An 18,907-nucleotide genomic window follows, 5' to 3' on the forward strand; every position below is an offset into this window, starting at 1 on the left:
TGTTCAGCTGATCACAAACCATGACTCCCAAGTCTCTTTCAGAGTCACCCTTTCCCTGGATTGAGTACCCCACCATGTAAGTATGGCCTGCATTCTCTATGCCTAGATCTATAAGTTTCCATTGGACCGTACTGAAACACATATTGTTTGCTTGTACCCAACTTACCAAACAGTATGTATTGCTCTGTGTCAGTGACCTCTCCTCTTCATTATTTACCACTCGGCTCCCCCAGTCTTTGTGTTATCTGCAAACTCTGTTATGGGCTTTTTTTCCAGGTCATTGATAAAAATGTTAAAGAGTGTAGGGCCAAGAAGTGATCCCTATGAGATTCACCTAGAAACACACCCATTCAATGATGATTCCTTGTTTACATTCACATTTTGAGACCTATCATTTGGCCAGTTTTAATCCACTTAATGCATGCTGTTTTGAATTTGTATCATTCTAATTTCTTAATCAAAATGTGCGGTGTCAAATAAAATACCTTGTAGAAATCTTACATCAACACTGTTGCCTTTGTCAACCAAACTCGTAATCTAATTTTAAAAAAGGGGTATAAAATTAGTTTGACAAGATCTATTTCCCATTAATCTATCTTCCCAGTATCAGATCCATTGCTGAGTTGCTGTGAAACCTGGGGTATCAAGTGCCCCAGAGGAGGTAAAGTCTGTGTGTGTTTGCTCCATGTCTCCTCAAGCTTCATAGATTCCGAGGCCAGAGGGGAACATTGTGATCATCTGGTCTGGGCTCCTGTGTAACACAGGCCAAATAACTTCCTCCAAAATAACTACTAGAGTAGCGGTTTTCAAACTTTTTGAGGCGAGCTCCCCCTACCCGCTTTGAGTTAAAATTTTTAGTTTTATCCCTCTCCGCCCCCGCTCCCCCCCCAACCCAGACAAAAATAGACACAATACCTTCCCTTCCCAACTCGGGTTTTCAGAGTGTAAGAAGGTGCGTGTGACGGTCTCTGGGGACGGAGCCAGAGCTGCGTGTGGACACTGCCAGAGCAGAAATAGGTGCGGCCACAGCAGATGTTGACACCCACAGGCTGGGTGGCCCGCTGAGTAAGTCAGGGGGTGCAGATGGTGCTCCCGTCCCACCGTGCAGGGCTTGTCCCAGTCCTGCCTGGGATTGCCGCATGCCCCACAGTTTGAAAACCTGTGTCCTAGAGCAGATCTTTTAGAAAAACTTTCAGTCTTGATTTAAAAATTGTCAGTGATAGAGAATCCACCACGACTCTTGGTAAATTGTCCTAGTGGTTAACTACACTCACTGTTTAAAATGAATGCTTTATTTCCAGTCTGAATTTGTCTAGCTTCAAATTGCAGCCATTAGATGGTATTATACCTTTTTCTGTTCAAATGAAGGGCCCATTATTACATATTTATTCCTCATGTCAATACTATATAAGGAATAAATGAACGAGTTGTGCTGCACACTGCCTCATATAGATACTCCTGATACCTGTGAATGTCCCAGGCCTAGTGAGCCAGCCTGAACTTTTGAGAGATGCTCTATCTATCCAGCAAAATTATTTTTAGATCACTGATCTAAATGATCAGTAATGATCACTTAAGTTTTCAGGTGGTGCCTGCACTTAAGGTGTCTACCTGTAACCAGACCTGGTAAGAGGCTACGGTCAGAGAAATTGAGATATTTGATGTTGGGGATGCGGAGCGGGCTGTCTTCTCTCCTCTCTTGCCTTATTGTTTGCCTCTCCAGTCTCTGTTTTAAGCTATTGTGGCTGTGGTACACTCCAGGCCCAGCCAGCTGCTGCTGCTGCCAGCTTTTTCCTCCATCTGCACAAATCTAGGACTCCCTTATTAACTACTGCAGCCTACGAGGGGGCTACAGACCTTTCCCTTCATAGTCTTCCTCTGCATCTTCGTCCCTCCATGATCTGCTTCTTTATTATGTAGAGAGGGACTGAATTATTCAATCAAATGAGCACCTTGAGGGCTTGAACATAGTTGAACCAGCCTTTAATGTTATCTTAATTTTATAGAGCTCAAAGGTGTGCCATTATTTCACAGGAGACAGAAAGACAGTTACTGACCCAAAAAGCTTAGAATCTAAATAGTGGCACAGGGAATGGCAGCAACAGTAGGAAAGAGATGAGGATTACAATCAATGGAAATCAGTGGGTTATTCAAGATTTACACTGGTGTAACTGGGATCAGAGATTGGACCAGTGTCTCTAGAGGTAATACATTAGTGGCAATACTGTTGAGTATTAATACCGTAATAAATACCGTTTATTTTTTAAACGTTCTGGTGAATTGAGTGGTCATAATAAGACAGTCATAGTACAGGCAGACATAACACAAAATTTCTCAGTTTCTCAGCCAAGACTTCCTGGCTCTTATCAGTAACAGTCCTGCTATTCCAACCTAGGAATGTTGGAAACAAAGACTACACAGTGATGGCACAATTAGTATTAATTATGAGAAAGAGAGAAACTGTGTCTAGGCTGAGACTGCCAACCTCATTCTAATTTGTGACTTGATCGCAGACCTACTCCTCTTCCCATTGGTTTCAGTGGCAAAACTCCTATTAGGTGCATATACAGTGCATGTAACTGGAGCTTGAGAGGTGTGATGTTGGAGCACTAAACCACTGAACCACTCAGCAACCATTCACCATTTCAACAAACTTTAACAAAATGTTAAATGCTTATGGGATATTTTACAGTAAGTTGCATTTAAAAAAAAAAAATCATGTTAACTGTGTTTGGAGCCCAGATCATAATATTCAGCATCATTTTACCAGATGTCCTATATATTAGGTAAATAAAATAGTGTGCCATACAATATTAAATACTGTTTGGCTGAACTTCATTACACACCTGCAACACTGCCAGTGTATATGAGAGACCAACAAACAACAATGATCCTAACGCTATTATATTATATTGGACCTGTCACCCCTTAACATTCTCTTTGTGAAACTAACTAGACTGATCTCCTTGAGTCTATCCTATAAAGCATGTTTGCTACTCAGATGGTATTATTCTGCAATACCTAAGTGCAGGTGGTTAAGTTGTAAAAATGAGTAGTATAAGGTACCTTAACACATTTATGTATAATATATTTTATATGGTAATTGATCCCTGAGCATCACTTTGGTGCATTGTGTCAATCTTCTACACATCTGAAATATATTTTTCCAAAAAATATGTCCTATTATACTGTGGCAGTTTTAGAATGGTACTAGGGAAAAGATATTAAAAATATTAAAGAAAATAAAGCTCCTACATTAGTGCAATGACCAATTTGCATATGTTAAATAATGTAATTCAGCTTTGGTTTTTTGTTTGTTTGTTACGCACATTGTATGCTAATGGTTTGCAAAATGTCTTTTTTTTTTGAAGAGCAGTTTTAAAAAAATTAGTATCACACAAAACCATATGCAAAAGCAGACAACCTACATTTACAAAATTATCTTTTGCACAATTAAACTAAGAATACACACAAGGGAACAAGATACAATACATACAAATTGACTGTCATGCTGAGTCTTTCTACAACAGGCTAGAGCAAATGTTGGGGAACCCAAAACCTAGAGAAACATAGCTCAAAACTGATAGACCCTCCATTACCCTTGCTCCGCTAGTAAAAAACATGAAAAGAGATTTTTAATTAGCCAGAAGAAATACTGTAAAACTGTTTGTAATAATGTGGAAGCAGTTATCCAATACATTTTACTGCCACAAGCACACACAGGTCCGGATCCTTGGCTATGGCCTCAGTGACCTTCCATGTGCATTGAGCATATCTTCCTCACCCCATCAAGCCTGAGCTCCAAAAAGGATACCTCAACAAGCAGCAGCACCCACAACTTTCGACTAGAGGAAGACGTGCTGGGCTGGGAGCCAGGAAAAACCATGAATTCTGAGCTTTTCCACTGACTCGTGTAAATAACTGTTCAGGTTTCAGAGTAGCAGCCGTGTTAGTCTGTATTTGCAAAAAGAAAAGGAGGACTTGTGGCACCTTAGAGACTAACCAATTTATTTGAGCACGAGCTTTCGTGAGCTACATCCGATGAAGTGAACTGTAGCTCACGAAAGCTCATGCTCAAATAAATTGGTTAGTCTCTAAAGTGCCACAAGTACTCCTTTTCTTTTAACTCTGTTCACTTCGTCACCCAGATTATTGATCAAGGCCTCACACCCCAAATTTAGGAGGCAGACAAATATAATTCCTTCATTTTATAGCTAGAGTGAGACTAGGGCTGCATATAATCACTTCAGGTAGGATTAGGAATCCAACCCTATCTCTAATATGACAAACCAAACTCTCATCTACTCAGCCACATTGCCTTTCAGAACAAACGGGTCAAATTTGCGTACTTGGCTATGCTCTCTATAACTACTAGCCCATGTTCACCTCCAGAGCCAGGCATTCTGACTCTCAATATTCCACTGTGACCTAGCAAACAGTTGCACAAGCTACGTACAGTGTGGTCCACATAGTGATGATAGGCTGTGATTCGCTATCAGTTACTCTTCTAGTTCAAGTAGTAAAATTCTACTTTGTGTGTATGTGGAAGCGCTAGGATCTATACGTTTCCACATCATGGAATTTCTGTCTTTTGAGACTGTTAAGAGAAACCACATACACACACACATACCTAGGACATTACATATCACAAACTACATTAAAAGAGCATTAATGGTATAAAGTCAAGCACTCAAAAATTAGGAAATGCCAGAATTAATGTTGCCCAGTCAACCTTAATTCCATCCCCTCGTTCATACGCAATATGATACAGTCTTTAGTGACAAGTTCACACACTGTTTGTTCTACCGGACCCCTCTGTCATTCATTTTACAAGATAACAGTAAATGAAGCTGAGAGCTGTAAGAAGAGGAAGGAAGTTGCTTTGTTAAGGTACTATACTGGGATTGAGACAATCTGGGTTCTGTTCTCTGCCCTAGACGTCTCCTGGGATACGGGGCAAGGCTCTGTGATCGTGGCATGTGCACAGGCAGTGTTCATTCTGGCACTTACTAATTTTTTGGTGCTTGACTTTACAGGCCCAATGTTCTTTTAATGTCGCTTATTTGTATGTAACCTCAATGGAGAATGAACTCAGGTCATTACAGAACTTAAACTCCTGGCTCTACTTTGTGGACTTTATTTTTTCTCCCCTCCTTGCTACCTGCTGCAAGGACATTTCACAGCTCTTTTTAACATCCACGTTTGGCTTTTCTTGTCAGCAAGGATGTGGCTGCAGCGGTTAAGATAAACTGCTGGAGTTCTGCCATACAGGAGGGCTGTCACCATGTTAAGAAACTGACTGAAACTGGGAAGGAACTAAGTGAAAATTTCTTCTCTGTTGGCTGCTTCTCATTAAAAAGCACTTGTATATGAATTTTACATATACAGTATGGATTGCTATAAGAAATAAGAGCATGACAGAATAGAGTTTGCTGAACTGGTAGGGTAAATGCCAGAGAAACTACAATTTAAAATAAGCAGACCAACAAATGTATTTTATTCTTTCTTCCACTTTGTTTTTTATTTTATTTTTAAAGACAATTGGCTTTTATACCAACTAATTTTCTACTGTTTTGATTAGACCCAAACTCTATCACTGTATGTTATGTATGGGCCCTGCTGATTTCAGAATAGGCTGGGTCTGTCATATGCATTCAGTGGCAAAATTTGGTACCTAAGCCTGAATTTTCAAAAGTGACTCATGAGATTGGATACCTTTGTTTTTAAATGCCAAACTTGACACATCTTAAAAGAATTGGATTTCTAGACAATGCTGACCATTGACCCCCTGAAAATTAGGAGCCTGTTGGGCATCTCAAGATGAACACTTAAATATTGAGCAACCCAAAATTACTCATCATTTTTGAAAATATAGATTGAAAAGTGTTTTTTAGGAGAAATTTTTACATCTTTGCTGGTATACTCATACTAACAGCTTTTTCACCATCTTGTCACCTTTCACTAGTATAAAGTGCTAAAACTGTAGCATTTGGTATTATTATATTAATACTACAAGTAATAGGGCTGAGGAAAATGAAGTTACTCTCCCATGAAAAAAATTGACAGAAAACCATGACTTACGGTGCATAGAGAATTACAATGGGACTCAGGAAACCTGGCTTCTATTCCCAGTTTGCCTCTAGTATGCTAGGTGACCGTGGGCAAGTCACTTAAACTCTCTGTGCCGCCATCTCCCCACCAGTAAAATGGGACTAATGGTATTGATCTCTTTTGTAAAAGCACTTTGAGGTCTACTCATAAAATTGCTATACAAGAGCTAGGGATTATTATACAAATGACTGACCTGTGCCACCATTTGCCAGCTGGTGGCATCATCCTCACTGGGATGGATTCCATAATTCCATCTCCTCTGCACCACATAGATCACAGGCTCAATTGAAATATTGAATTTTGAAGACCACTTAACCTCCAGTTGTCCAGACTGAAGTTCTGTGAATTTTAATTCTTTCCTGGGTTTCAATGGAACACCTGAAATAGGAGCGTACAGACAGAATGTTAAGACGTTTACAAAATAGGGTGTGTATGTGGAAGCAAATGTAGGGGGTGTTGTGGGACAATTAAGAGGGAAATGGCTGGACAGACTGAAAAAAAGTTAAGGGATTTAACATGCATGAAGAGTGGAATTTTCCAAAGTGTTCAGAGTTAGCTTAACTCCGTTCCCACTAAACTCAATGGTAAAACTGATATTGAAGTTAGTAAAGTTAATGCCGAGTGCATTTGAAAAATCTCACCCTATTTCATTTTTTCCTTTATCAACCACTACACTACAATCTACTGAAATTGCCTTTTAAAAGTTTACAGCAATCACTCATTATTATGGAGTATTATGTTCTCTCTGCAGTTTTGTTATCATGACTACAACACCTCTTTGCAACATTTATAACAGACTGGGGGAAGGAATTACTTTCTAGAGCTGGTCTCTTTTGATTCAATCAGCAAATCAAGTTGTTAGTTGCATTTCTATGGATACTCTTTTGGAACTCATCTATTTCAGTATCTAGCACACTTACCTCAGATCATGACAAATAAAACTGCTGCGTTGACTTTTAAACCCTCCTATCAATTTTGTCCTATGTATTTTAATTATGTTGTGACTTTAATAAGGCTCTGCACAGGTGCCAGGGTTCAGTGTGTGGATTGGTGCCATACATTGTAATTTAAATATGCTTCTACCCTAACTATCCATACACAGATGACTCCAAGAAATTACAAATAGTTTTAATATTAAGAGTTCAATACTTTTACATTAGAAATGTATCAAATGAGGGGTGTAAAAACAGCCAAACATTAGTCCCATTGTAGTCAGAGTTTTGCCACTGCCATCAATGGGGGAAGAATTTGGTTCAAAGAGCATATATAAATCAGGTCTCGGATGTTTTTTTCTCTTCATATCCATAACTGATATTACTGTATAATGGGAGCATCTGTGTTTTCTTAGCAAATCCAAAACTGCCAGTGTGTAAACATAAATTATCAGAATTTTGATCCACTTGTCTCTATTTACCAAAGATTTAAATGAGGAATATCTGAGGTTTAATTGTTCCAACTCCTTCACTTCCTTAGATCAACAAACTGCCTTTTGCAGAGCTTTATAAACAGACCTTTCCCAATTACATAATCTGCTACAGTAAATAAAGACAAATATTGTAGTGTTGAAGAAACCTAAAAGCATCATGAGGAAAATTCAGCATTCAAATCCTGTTACCACATAGGTTTAAATCCTGGATATCATTCAACAGCCAGAAGTCATAATCTAATGTAATGAGCATCATGAACTATGTCAGTTCATATGTCTACATTTTCAAATCCCTCTTTAATTATGATGTACAATAATCCTACTATTTGCATGTTAAAAAATCTTCCACCTGCTTTGCATTAGGATCAGTTGGATTCACTTGATTGGAAGTAACTCAACCTCTCTGGTGTATGTAATTGTGTGCAGATGGATCTTAGCAGCACAAACAACTAACGCATAGCACAAGTGCATTTTAAAATCCTTTTGTGGAATCAGCATCATCAGTTTCATATCCAGATGTGTGAATGCAATCACTACTCAATGTGCTTTTTATTATGTAAATGCTCAGTCCCTTTAACCATTCTTGAACAAATTAGTCTTCTGAAATACAGTGTTCCAGTGAGGAATTCAGCCCATGTCTTGTTTTATATGTGGAATACCAGAGTCCAGAAAATGTGTTACCAAAGGTGTTTTTCAACTAATACGTATGTATCCGTGCCATAAAAAGTAAATATATAAACATCAGACATAAGAAAGCATACTTTTAACTCAAATGTAAGAGTAACCCAATACCTGGGGGCTGGGGAGGAGGGGTTCAAAATATATGGATATTAAGTTTATGTATCATTGTGGGCCAGGGATTGTATGTAATTTCATGTGGGAGAATGACCACAGCCCTGCAGGAACTAAGAATAATGGGGGGGGTGATTAGGCAAATTAACTCACCTCCAACACCTGGAGATGCTTCCATATACCAGTTCAGACTGGATTCTCCAGAGACCAACAGACAAAAAAATGGACCTTTGGATAAACAGTCTGAGTTTAAACTAACTCAGTGCCTTCTTTCTAATCCAGCAAATGGACAAGACCTTCTGTCCAAAGTTGGGGAGGGTCAATCTTCAGGGAAGTGTTGGAAGGACTGGCACCTACCAGAGCCAAAGTTGGGGTGATCCCTTTTAAGTTTTTTAGCATGAGTGTAGGTTCTTCTATTGTTTTTAATGTTCTCTCTAATGCTTTCATCTTAAGAACAAATGTTCTTGCTTAGAGAGGGCAGTGTGGTAACTTACAACCGCTGGCCATTATGCTGCTCAGAAGCCTTAGAAGACTAAGTAAAGTACAGATGCTGGCCCATGCAGGCAGTCTTGCTTGCTTGGAATAACACAGTGTGGTCAGTAAAATATACGGCTTGGAAATACCCTGGTCAGGAGGGAGAGAGACGTGAGTCTCTGCCTAAGACAGGTAACAGCTGGGATCTAGAAGCCTAAAAGTGGATGCCCTTGCTGGACCATGGAGGGGAAATACAGCTGCAGTTGCCCTGAACTGTCAGCATATTACATTAATTAAAAGTTGTCATTAGATTTTTCTATGTATTTCTGTGTATTACCAATCTCCAAAGCTTGATCAACGGTGAAATTATAGAAACTTGCAGAGAGCTAGTCTACACTAGAAGTGCTACAGCAGCACAGTTGCACGGATGCAGCTATGCTGTGGTGGCACGACTGGAGAAAGCTCTCCCGTTGGCATAGAGTGTCCTCTCCCATTGGCATAATAAATCCACCTCCATGAGAGGTGGTAGCTATGTCAGCAGAAGCTCTCCTGCCAACACAGCACCATCCACTCTGGTGCTTAGGTCGATGTAACTTACGTTGCTCAGGGAGGGTGGTTTATTCACACCCCTGAGCAACATAAGTTATACTGACATAACCTATAATGCAGACAAGCCCATAGACTATTTTAGTTTCAATCTGAGTTCATTTTCTGGCTATGAGTGCTGTCAAAAAGATTAGCATGAGTATTGGATTTGTTCACTAGATCTTAGTCATGCTTGCCAATTTTGCTCTTCCTAGTGGCAGGGAGGTCATTTGCCCTTGGAGAAAATGAAAAGCAAGACTGCCCAGCTCCATCTTGTTCTTTGTTGTAGGAAGACAATTTCAAGGGCTAATGATCTGAATTCGTCAGCTGAGAAAGCAGAAGAGCATTGGTTCTGCCCTTCCTGTGTAACACATCTGTGTGCTTCCAAGCAAATACCTACTGAAGATAACTGATAAGATGTTGGAGCAGAATGTTAGTGCTACAAGTATATAATTAGACCAGACTTCTCCTTTTGCATTCATTCACCATATCATATCCTATGTATGCTTCCCTACATACAGCCATACAGCCCTTTAATTTCACCCCCCCCCCCGCTCCACACACGCACCAATTATGAAAAACATTTGAATGTCCTCAATGAAACTTACTATATAACATCACATTTGAGGTTTGATCCTGTAAACTTCTGCTCCCATGCAATACAGATACTGTATTACTTTAGCACCAATTGTGGGTCATTTGCATCAAAAAGAATACGAATGAGTTAATGAAATCATTCATTTTTAATAATCTTTTGCACATTAATATGTGATGTTATAATAATGTATTAAAGTCTTATAATTATATAAGACCTGATTCACAGACCATTGAAACCAGTGGAAGTCTTTCCATTGACTTCAATGAGCTTTGGATTAAGCTCTTATTGGAGGTCATCCCAAAACACTTTACATACAGTGCCTTTGTGGGTTCCAGGTTTACTGTGCTTCGGTAACTTTCGGATCAAATTTGTTTTATTTATGTTAAGTAAATCAAAAGATTTTCTAACTGCTAACGCTGTCTGGGTTTAGAAAGTCAAGCTAGAGAGACTTGGGTAGTGTGGGCTTGATTTGGTCCAGTTCTGTTGATAAAGTCCTTGACAGGAGGAGGTAGAAGTATACACTGCTAGAATCTTATTTTCTCACTAAAGTAAGGAGAATTTACTTTTAATATACACACAAACCAAGTCTGTGGAGTGAGAAAGTGCCTTTTATACAGTCACTTTTCAGTGTTAGATTCACACTTTAAGAATATTTAAGTGAACAAAAGTTATTGTTAACAAATCAAACTCTGGAATCACTCTTAGAGCCAATCATTCCATAAGTTATAATACCTTATTGTTGCATGATGAGGAAAACTTTCTTCTCCGAATTTCAATACTCCAATCAAAGCAAGTAAAAACATTTTAATAGAACTTCTTTCCTCAGCCTCTTCAAGCATTGAAATACTGCCTATATGTATTTTTTAGTATTTTTTAACTGCTTTATCTGCAAGATATCAATGCCATTGATTCAGAATATAGCACTCATTTGCTCTCCAATTGGATTATCTCTCACTATGTACTTGGTAGTGCTACCCACTTGATTCTTATTAACAAAGATTATCTCTGATTTAAGTGATTTAAACTGTTTATCTTTAAATACTTTCATTGTTGAAATTGTTCTTCTCATCTGTGTAAAATTAAGTGACACTCTACACAGACGGGCCAATTTGTTCTGCTTATGATTCAGATTCACTGTGGCCTCCTCTCTGTGATTCACTGACACCTTGTTAGGGATTCCACGAGGGAATTATTGAAGCGTAGGAGCGGAAGGGACCTCAGTAGGTCATCTAGTCCAGTCCCCTCCGCTCAAGGCAGGACTACCTAATAACTAGACCAGTGACTCTCAATCTTTCCAGGCTACTGAACCCCTTTCAGGAGTCTGATTTGTCTTGCGTACCCCAAGTTTCACCTCACTTAAAAACTACTTGCTTACAAAATCAGACATAAAAATACAAAAAAAAATGTCACAGCACACTATTACTGAAAAATGGCTCTCTTTCTCATTGTTACCATAGAATTATAAAATAAATCAACTGGAATATAAATACTGTACTTACATTTCAGTGTCTAGCATATAGAGCAATTATAAACAAGTCATTGTCTGTATGAAATTTTAGTTTGTCCTGACTTCGCCAGTGCTTTTTATGTAGCCTGTTGTAAAACAACGCAAATATCTAGACGACTTGTACACCTGGTTGAGAACTAGACCATTCCTGACAGGTGTTTGTCTAACCTGTTCTTAAAAACCTCCAGTGATAGAACAATTTACAGCTACAATTATATCCTCACCATCGCCTCTCACACACACACTTACTTCCCTATAAACTTAAAGGTCTTGTTTTTCAGGCAGCTTTATTACAGGCTAAAACACTTAGCACACTAACAGTGCCTCCTAATGATCTCTACCTTTGTACAGATTTTTTGGTACTTGACATGTATGTCCACATCCATTGGAGCAGCACTTCTTCACCCCAGAACATTCACTGTCAGCCTCACAGCTTTCAACACAGGCAGCCGCAAAACCGCTGGCCTTCTCAGGTGCTGGGCAGTCTCCTTGCTTCACTGACAGGATGTATTTGAGGAATTCACAGCTAGTTAGGCATTCATAGTTCTTCTTGGGGAAAAGAGGCTAAAGGGAACATGAAACAATTGTACACGTCTTCAGTGGAAAAAAAAATAATGCTGAAAGATTTCCAGAGATTTCTTTGGAAAGAAAAGTCAAATGCTCAGCTATTGCAAGACTATCCCTGAGGGTTTACATATCCATGTAGCTTTTAAACAAAGCTTGCAGAGTACAGAATGGTGAAATCCCTCAAACAAGACCACTGTCTTTTATGGAATTAAATTGTTTTTATATGCCAGCTTTTCCCGTTTTTTTTCATATTAGCTGATTATGAAGTTGCTTCATGACAGATTGAAACCATTCACAAACGAGTCCTTTTTGGAACCATTCTGTATTTTTCCCTTTGTATTTCATGGCACTTTACCCATAGTATACTGTATAGCAGTGGTGCAGGAACAAGGGATGCTGGGAATGCTACCACACCTCTCCGCCTTGAAGTAGTAATAACAAATACCAAATACATGGTTCCCATCATCAGCACCCCTACTATAAAAATAATTCCAGCACCCCCGCTGCATAGTGCCACCCCAAATTACACAGACAAAATTTAGTAGTAATATTTTCATTTGGTTGTTGAATCACATTGACGTGAGGGGACTTACCAACATCTTTATGCTAATGTCATTTTTTTTTTAAAGGAGAGATATTTTTCAATGATCAGTTAATTCTACTTATGTGAAAAATTAGGTTCCAGTTCTATGGAAAGCTACAAAATTTTAAAAGGCATGTGCCATCTTTGTTCCAATAATGGGCTTATGGAGTTCATTTAAAGTTGCTTCTAAAAGTATTATGAATTTTCTCAGAGAATGATTTTGGAGCCCTATTCTACAAACCCCAACTCTTGTGAGTAACTCTTCCTCACACAGCTAGTCCCACTGTCTCAGTGGATTCCTCACATAAGTAAGAAATGTTGAATCAGGCCCTTATTTCCCAGTAGAGACTTTGCAAACTTTGAAACTGAATTTTTGCTTCCAAATGTTATCCTGAATAAAGAGAAATTGACAGATTTCCACTGCAAATGAGAATGGCCTGGGTTAATTCAATCAAAATGGCATCTTCTGCAGTGAGGTTGCGGGTGACAATGAGTGTGTGTGTGAGAGAGAAGGAGGGAGAGGCTAATTTTAATTCTAAAACATCACAAATTTGCAGCTAGTTAATTAAAAAACTTTATAGCCCTTGGGAGGCATAATATGTCTTCAAGGCTTCTCTTCCGCACTCTGTTTCACAGCTCATTTTTCTGCTAGCTGCTAAATGTGCTGCTCTTCATTACTGGCCTTTGAGGTTCTAAATTTAGCTTCAATCATAAAATCACTAATCAAAAAGAGATGCTAGCACATTTTAAATACAATAGAGCAGTGTTCTACTAATGTTTTTCTTTTAAATGAAAATGTGTGAATTCAGATTTGGAGATATAAAGCCACAGTGAAGAGGGATGTATGAGATGTAAGTTATACCCACTTTATACTACTTCAGGTTTTGTCTACATGAGAAAGCTGCATGAGTTTAAACCATTTAAAGCTATGTCTACATTACAGACCTTATAATGGCACAGATGTACCGTTGCAGCTGCCCCACTCTAAGGTCTCCCGTGTAGCCGCTCTATGTAGCCGGGAGAGAGCTCTCCTGCCAGCATAATTAAACCCCCAATGAGTAATGGTAGCTATATCATCAGGAAAGCATTTCTCACCAACACAGCACTGTCCATACCAGCACTTTTGGTGGTGAAACTTATGTTGGTCAGGACTCAGAGGTGTGGTTTTTGACACCCCTGACCAACAAAAGTTTCACCGACAAAAGTAGTAGGGTAGAGTAGACAAAGCCTTAGTTTATGGAAATCTAAGGACTTGTTTACACAGGGAAGTTTTACCAGTTATGCTAATATTATATATGCATAGTTACACAGGGATAACCTGTGCCCATACAGACAAACTTATTCTGGTATAAAAATGCCTTTTTGAATTCAGTTTAAACCCCTTCCCAAGGGACATAAACTAAGCCCAAAAAAGGCATTCTTATTCCAGAATAAGAGCGGGAAGACAAGGAGAGGGAGGTTAAAGCGGTATAACTTTATCAGTTAAATTAACACATTAGATTAAACCAAAAACACTTCCCCATGAGACAAAACCAAAAGTCTTATCTATGCACATATTTTTATTAATTTAATGGAAGGATGTTTTCAAACGGATTTAGTTAAATCAGTGCAAAGCCCTGTGTAAACATTCTTATTTTGGGTTAAATTCAGTTTAGTTTAAATCTGTAAGAAACTAATAAATAAATTGATATGAACTACTCTCAAACCAAGTACGATTATCTATACAACAGTTTGCACTGGTTTAACTAGTCTATGCTAGAAAGAAAGACTTTGCTGATTCAGCTATATGGGTATAGTTATAGTGGCAGAGCCCCCTCGTGGATACACACCTTATATTTGCCTAAGGTGCAAGCCAGTATAGCTAAACCAGTTCCCCAAACAATATGCACTATACTGGTAAAAGGACTCTTGACAGCATAGCTATGTTATTTGGAGGTGTGGATTTTTTCATTCCGTTGAACCAACATGGCTATTCAAGCAAAACTTTGTATCGTAGACTTGACCTGAGGGTTTGTCTACATACAGAGTTATTCCAGAATAGCAATTCCCAAAGATCTCTTCCTGATTCAGACATTCTGGTTCTGGAATAAGACCAACTTTCTCCAGTTTCACTTAATCCACTTTGGAAGGGGATTAACAAACCAGAAAAAAGGCTTTCTTATTCTAGAATAAAAGTGTCCACACATGGAGTTAATCAGGAATAGTTTATGTGTATTCCGTTCTCACTCTACCTTATTCCAGAATAATTTTCATGTGCAGATAAATCCTCAGTCTTGCTTCATCAACCCTAGAATTGTAAAGACTTCTAGCTCATATATTAGCTCATGTGTGTTTCAAACACACTTTTTCCTATGTGTTTCAAACACACATGTGGCCTGAAGGGATAGAAGGGAGTGTAGCAGTAATAGCAACTAGCTAGAGGGATTTAACAGAACTTCTCATATTTGTAAAGTTAACTAAGCTTGTTCTAGATGGGAGACTCAAGTTTCAACTTGAGGAAAATGGTTGGTATAAAAAATTCAGTAACAAATTGTGAAAATAGTGTTTTTACTCAGATTTAATACTAAATTGTTACACTCATCCTCCCAAAATACAGGAGAATGTGCATATGTAGATTGTGTGTGTTAGCTGTCACCTTAAAGTGCAAACCTCCATAGTAGTAGGAATGAAAGAGACAGCCAGAACAAAGTGAGAAAGAATGCCTCAGGGCTGACCTACCTCACAGAAACTTTGGCAATGGTTTTTCTTCAAGTCCCAAGATTCTTTGCAGGGCTCCAGGCACTGAGGGAAATCATGAAAAAGAGAAAAGGGACTAGTCAGTAAGAGGAAAAAGTAACATTCATAGCAGACCTTACGCCTTTATTGATTGTTTGACCCATAGGAAGTTAATACGTTTCTTTAAACCACTTCTGAGGATAAGATTGTGTCATAGTCTCAGATCAAGGTCATTTTGAACCACTGTTAGATTATAGGAAATGTTTCCAATATTTCTCATTGTACTAGGCAGTATCCTTGGCTGTGTATGTGCTTAATTCAACCCTTAATTGCTGTGTTGAATCTGGATACATAACAGTTAACACCATGCGACCAGATTGCTCCATGGAGCCTAGAGACAACAGTTATTGTCTGACGTGCTCTTGAAAACTAACCCATGTCTTCTGTGCTAAACATAGCAAGTAGGCTGGCATATGGGCTCTGCCAGGCTGGGAGGAGAAGGAATCCTGCCTCCTGAGACCATGGAGTTGCGGTAGCAGAGGTTTCACCTCTGTTCTTATGCATTTGTGAGAGACAAAGCCTAAAGGTTATGTAGTAGCAGATTCATCAATCCCAAACCACTGCTTCTTCACCTTCAAACTCCACTATACAGGTATATACAGTGAGCTTAGTACCATGGCATGCAGGATGCACAGATCCACAGCACAGAATCCCCAAACCTGACCCACACGCACACCAGAGCAAAACTAGTGCCAGGCTGTCTGGGGCCCTCTATTGCCATGGAGAAGGGAAAAGATTTGCCACTTCCTAAAATCTAGACTTGCTTATTTTGGGGGTGGGTTTTATTATTAATTATTATTATTATTATTAAGGCAGAAGATCTTGGAAAATACTAATAGAGCTGAAAGTAAATTCCATATATTGTCCCTGGCCACAGGGGAAAGCTGCTTATCTACACTGGAGAATAAGGCCCTTGTGTACAGTTTAGCATTAAAATCACATGTATTCCTTAAACACATATTGCATTTTGTTTTAGAATCAAGAATTTATCATAAGAACATGAGAATGGCCACACTGGGTCAGACCAATGATCCATTAGCCCCAGTATCCTGTCTCAGACAGTGGCCAGTGCCAGATGTTTCCCAGGGACTGAATAGAGTGGCTTTCATAGGACCATGTGCATCTACACAGTTTAGAAATGAACATAAACATATAACCTATATCTAAGCATAACTGTACGTTTGTGCCATGGTAAAAAACTAAATGCACTGAAACAAGATTTGTCTTTTTTCCCTACTAGTGAAAGAGAGCTGTGAATTTGGTAGGGAAAAAGAAAATCATAAAAGTATTAGTCACAGGGGCTACAATAATGAAATATAGCTATCCCCCATTTCCTATTTTGGAGTTTTAATCCCAGCTTCTGGCAGTTTAATAACCACAAGATACACTTTAGCATAATTAGACTGCTACTTTTTAAAGCTTTCACCAAACTCTGTCAGTTTAATGAACTCCAGAGTTTTCTTGCTTCTGTGCTATAAGTGCCATACATCTGAGCCTGATTCTGCTCTCGCACCAATTTTACAACCCTCAACTGGCTTTGATCGAGTTAGTTTTGATTTACTATGGTATATGAGGGAAGACACTATGGGTGAAATCCTGACTCTATAGGAGCTCTGCCATTGACTTCAATGACCCTATACCTTTTCCTAATTCTTGCTTGGTTACTGCAGAGCCACATAAAGCTTTTATTAGTAAACAACACCAGACCTGACTGGATCCCCTATCTACATACAAAAGGGATCTTCCACATATGCCTCTCACTCCTCCCACGTGAAAGGAAGGCACTGCTCCTCCACTTAGCCAGGGGAGATGGGACAGTGGCAAGGAGTAGATTGGGAGGCCTGACTCAGGTCCTCTCCAACATGGGGATCAGCCTATGAGGGGAGTAGCTGATGGCACAAGAAGCCATGGCTCTCCAGCTTCAACTGAGTTGTATTGCTTGGGTACTGGGGAAGGAGTCGTCAGGAGCAGAGAGACAAAGTGCAGATGGGCCTGGCCTACTGCTGATAACCCAGGATTTAGGACACTCTTTGTATAGGCAGTTGTGTAGCCCCCATCACCATAGCAAAGGAGTGTCTCACTCACATTAATGAATGTGTATTTAGCCTCATAACAACACCAAGAGGTAAGTAAGTGTTGATATTGCCATTTTACAAGTGAGAAACTGAAGCACCAAAGTCACATGGGAAGTCCATGGCAAAGCTAGGATTTGAACCCAGCTCTCTTGTATTTCAGTCCAGGTCATTAACCACAGAGACCATCCCTGAGATCTCATGTGCTGTTTGTAGGGAAGGCAAACCTTACCCCTTTAATGGCAATGTTCAGGGGCAAATCTCAGGGAGGAGAACAGTACAGCTATTTCTCTCTGTTTATCTCTCTCCTGTGAATTTTCTCATGACAGGAATCGATATGTCTCATAGTGGCCAACCTGTGTTAGTTTCTATTAAAAAGAAAAGGAGGACTTGTGGCACCTTAGAGACTAACCAATTTATTTGTGCATGAGCTTTTGTGAGCTACGGCTCACTTCATTGCATCCGATGAAGCAAGCTGTAGCTCACGAAAGCTCATGCTCAAATAAATTGGTTAGTCTCTAAGGTGCCACAAGTCCTCCTTTTCTTTTTGCAAATACAGACTAACACGGCTGCTACTCTGAAACCAGTTTCTATTAAGGCATTCTATTTCAGTTTAAATTACAAATACGCTTCTGAACTGCATTTTATTTATTATATTTAAATAGGGGTCCCCCTTTTCTCCTCCCTGTGGCAACAGCAGTGCTCTGCAGAACACTACAAAAATAGGCTGTTTATCTGTGTATGTTCTGCAACAGAGTGATCCTGATCCCCATGTGCTGAAGTGCCTAAAGTGGGGCTTAAATTATTAATATAAATGAAAGCACGAAAATTTCTCCTCCCACACACATCTTCTCCATGACTAGCCCATCCAATCAGGCTAGGCACTCAGCTGAGGATTTGCCCCTAAAAACAGGAATTTGGCAAATGAAAGTCTTGTAAGATCAAGCCCTCAATTAATAATGCCTAGGCAGGAAGATACTGTTAAGATATGAAATATGTCACGTTGAATATTTAAATAAAGTCAACCCATTGACACTAGCAGTGGTAGGCAATATTTGCTTTTTATGTCCAACTCTTCAGAAAATATCTGAACAAAGTATGTGTGCCTTGAAATTAAAAGTCCGGATGACACATTTCAAAGATTTTGCTGAAAGTCACCAAGGGCCCGATCCAAAGTGCACTGACGTCATTTGGAGTCTTTCCGTTGATTTCAGTGGACTTCAGACCAGAGTTCATGCTGGGGAGGAGAACATACAATTCTCCTGGCCAATAAAAAGAGTTTCAAAGAAAGGTCTACAACACTCATGGGGAAAGTATTCTATCCAGCAGATAAACACTTCCTGGTTTTCCAGATTATTGTAAATGTGTGTCTGTAAAACGATTCTGAAAATTCTTCCAGGATAAGGCAAAATTTATG

The 18,907-nt window shown here is 39.3% G+C and overlaps 1 protein-coding gene across 2 annotated transcripts in view; it reads right to left on the reverse strand.

Annotated features, from left to right (window-relative positions):
• ANOS1 (anosmin 1) overlaps positions 1 to 18,907 on the reverse strand; it is a gene marked incomplete at its 5' end in the record, with an annotated part of 183,478 nt that overhangs the window by 60,401 nt on the left and 104,170 nt on the right. For both annotated transcript variants that reach the window (XM_084647311.1, XM_084647312.1), the window contains 3 exons: positions 6,305 to 6,489; positions 11,835 to 12,057; positions 15,362 to 15,424. In XM_084647311.1, coding sequence (XP_084503437.1) covers positions 6,305 to 6,489; positions 11,835 to 12,057; positions 15,362 to 15,424 — 471 coding nt within the window. The remainder of the gene's footprint in view (positions 1 to 6,304; positions 6,490 to 11,834; positions 12,058 to 15,361; positions 15,425 to 18,907) is intronic.

This window comes from Lepidochelys olivacea (assembly GCF_965140295.1).
Source record: "Lepidochelys olivacea isolate rLepOli2 genome assembly, chromosome: 1".
In the NCBI taxonomy this organism is placed as follows: Eukaryota; Metazoa; Chordata; order Testudines; family Cheloniidae; genus Lepidochelys; species Lepidochelys olivacea.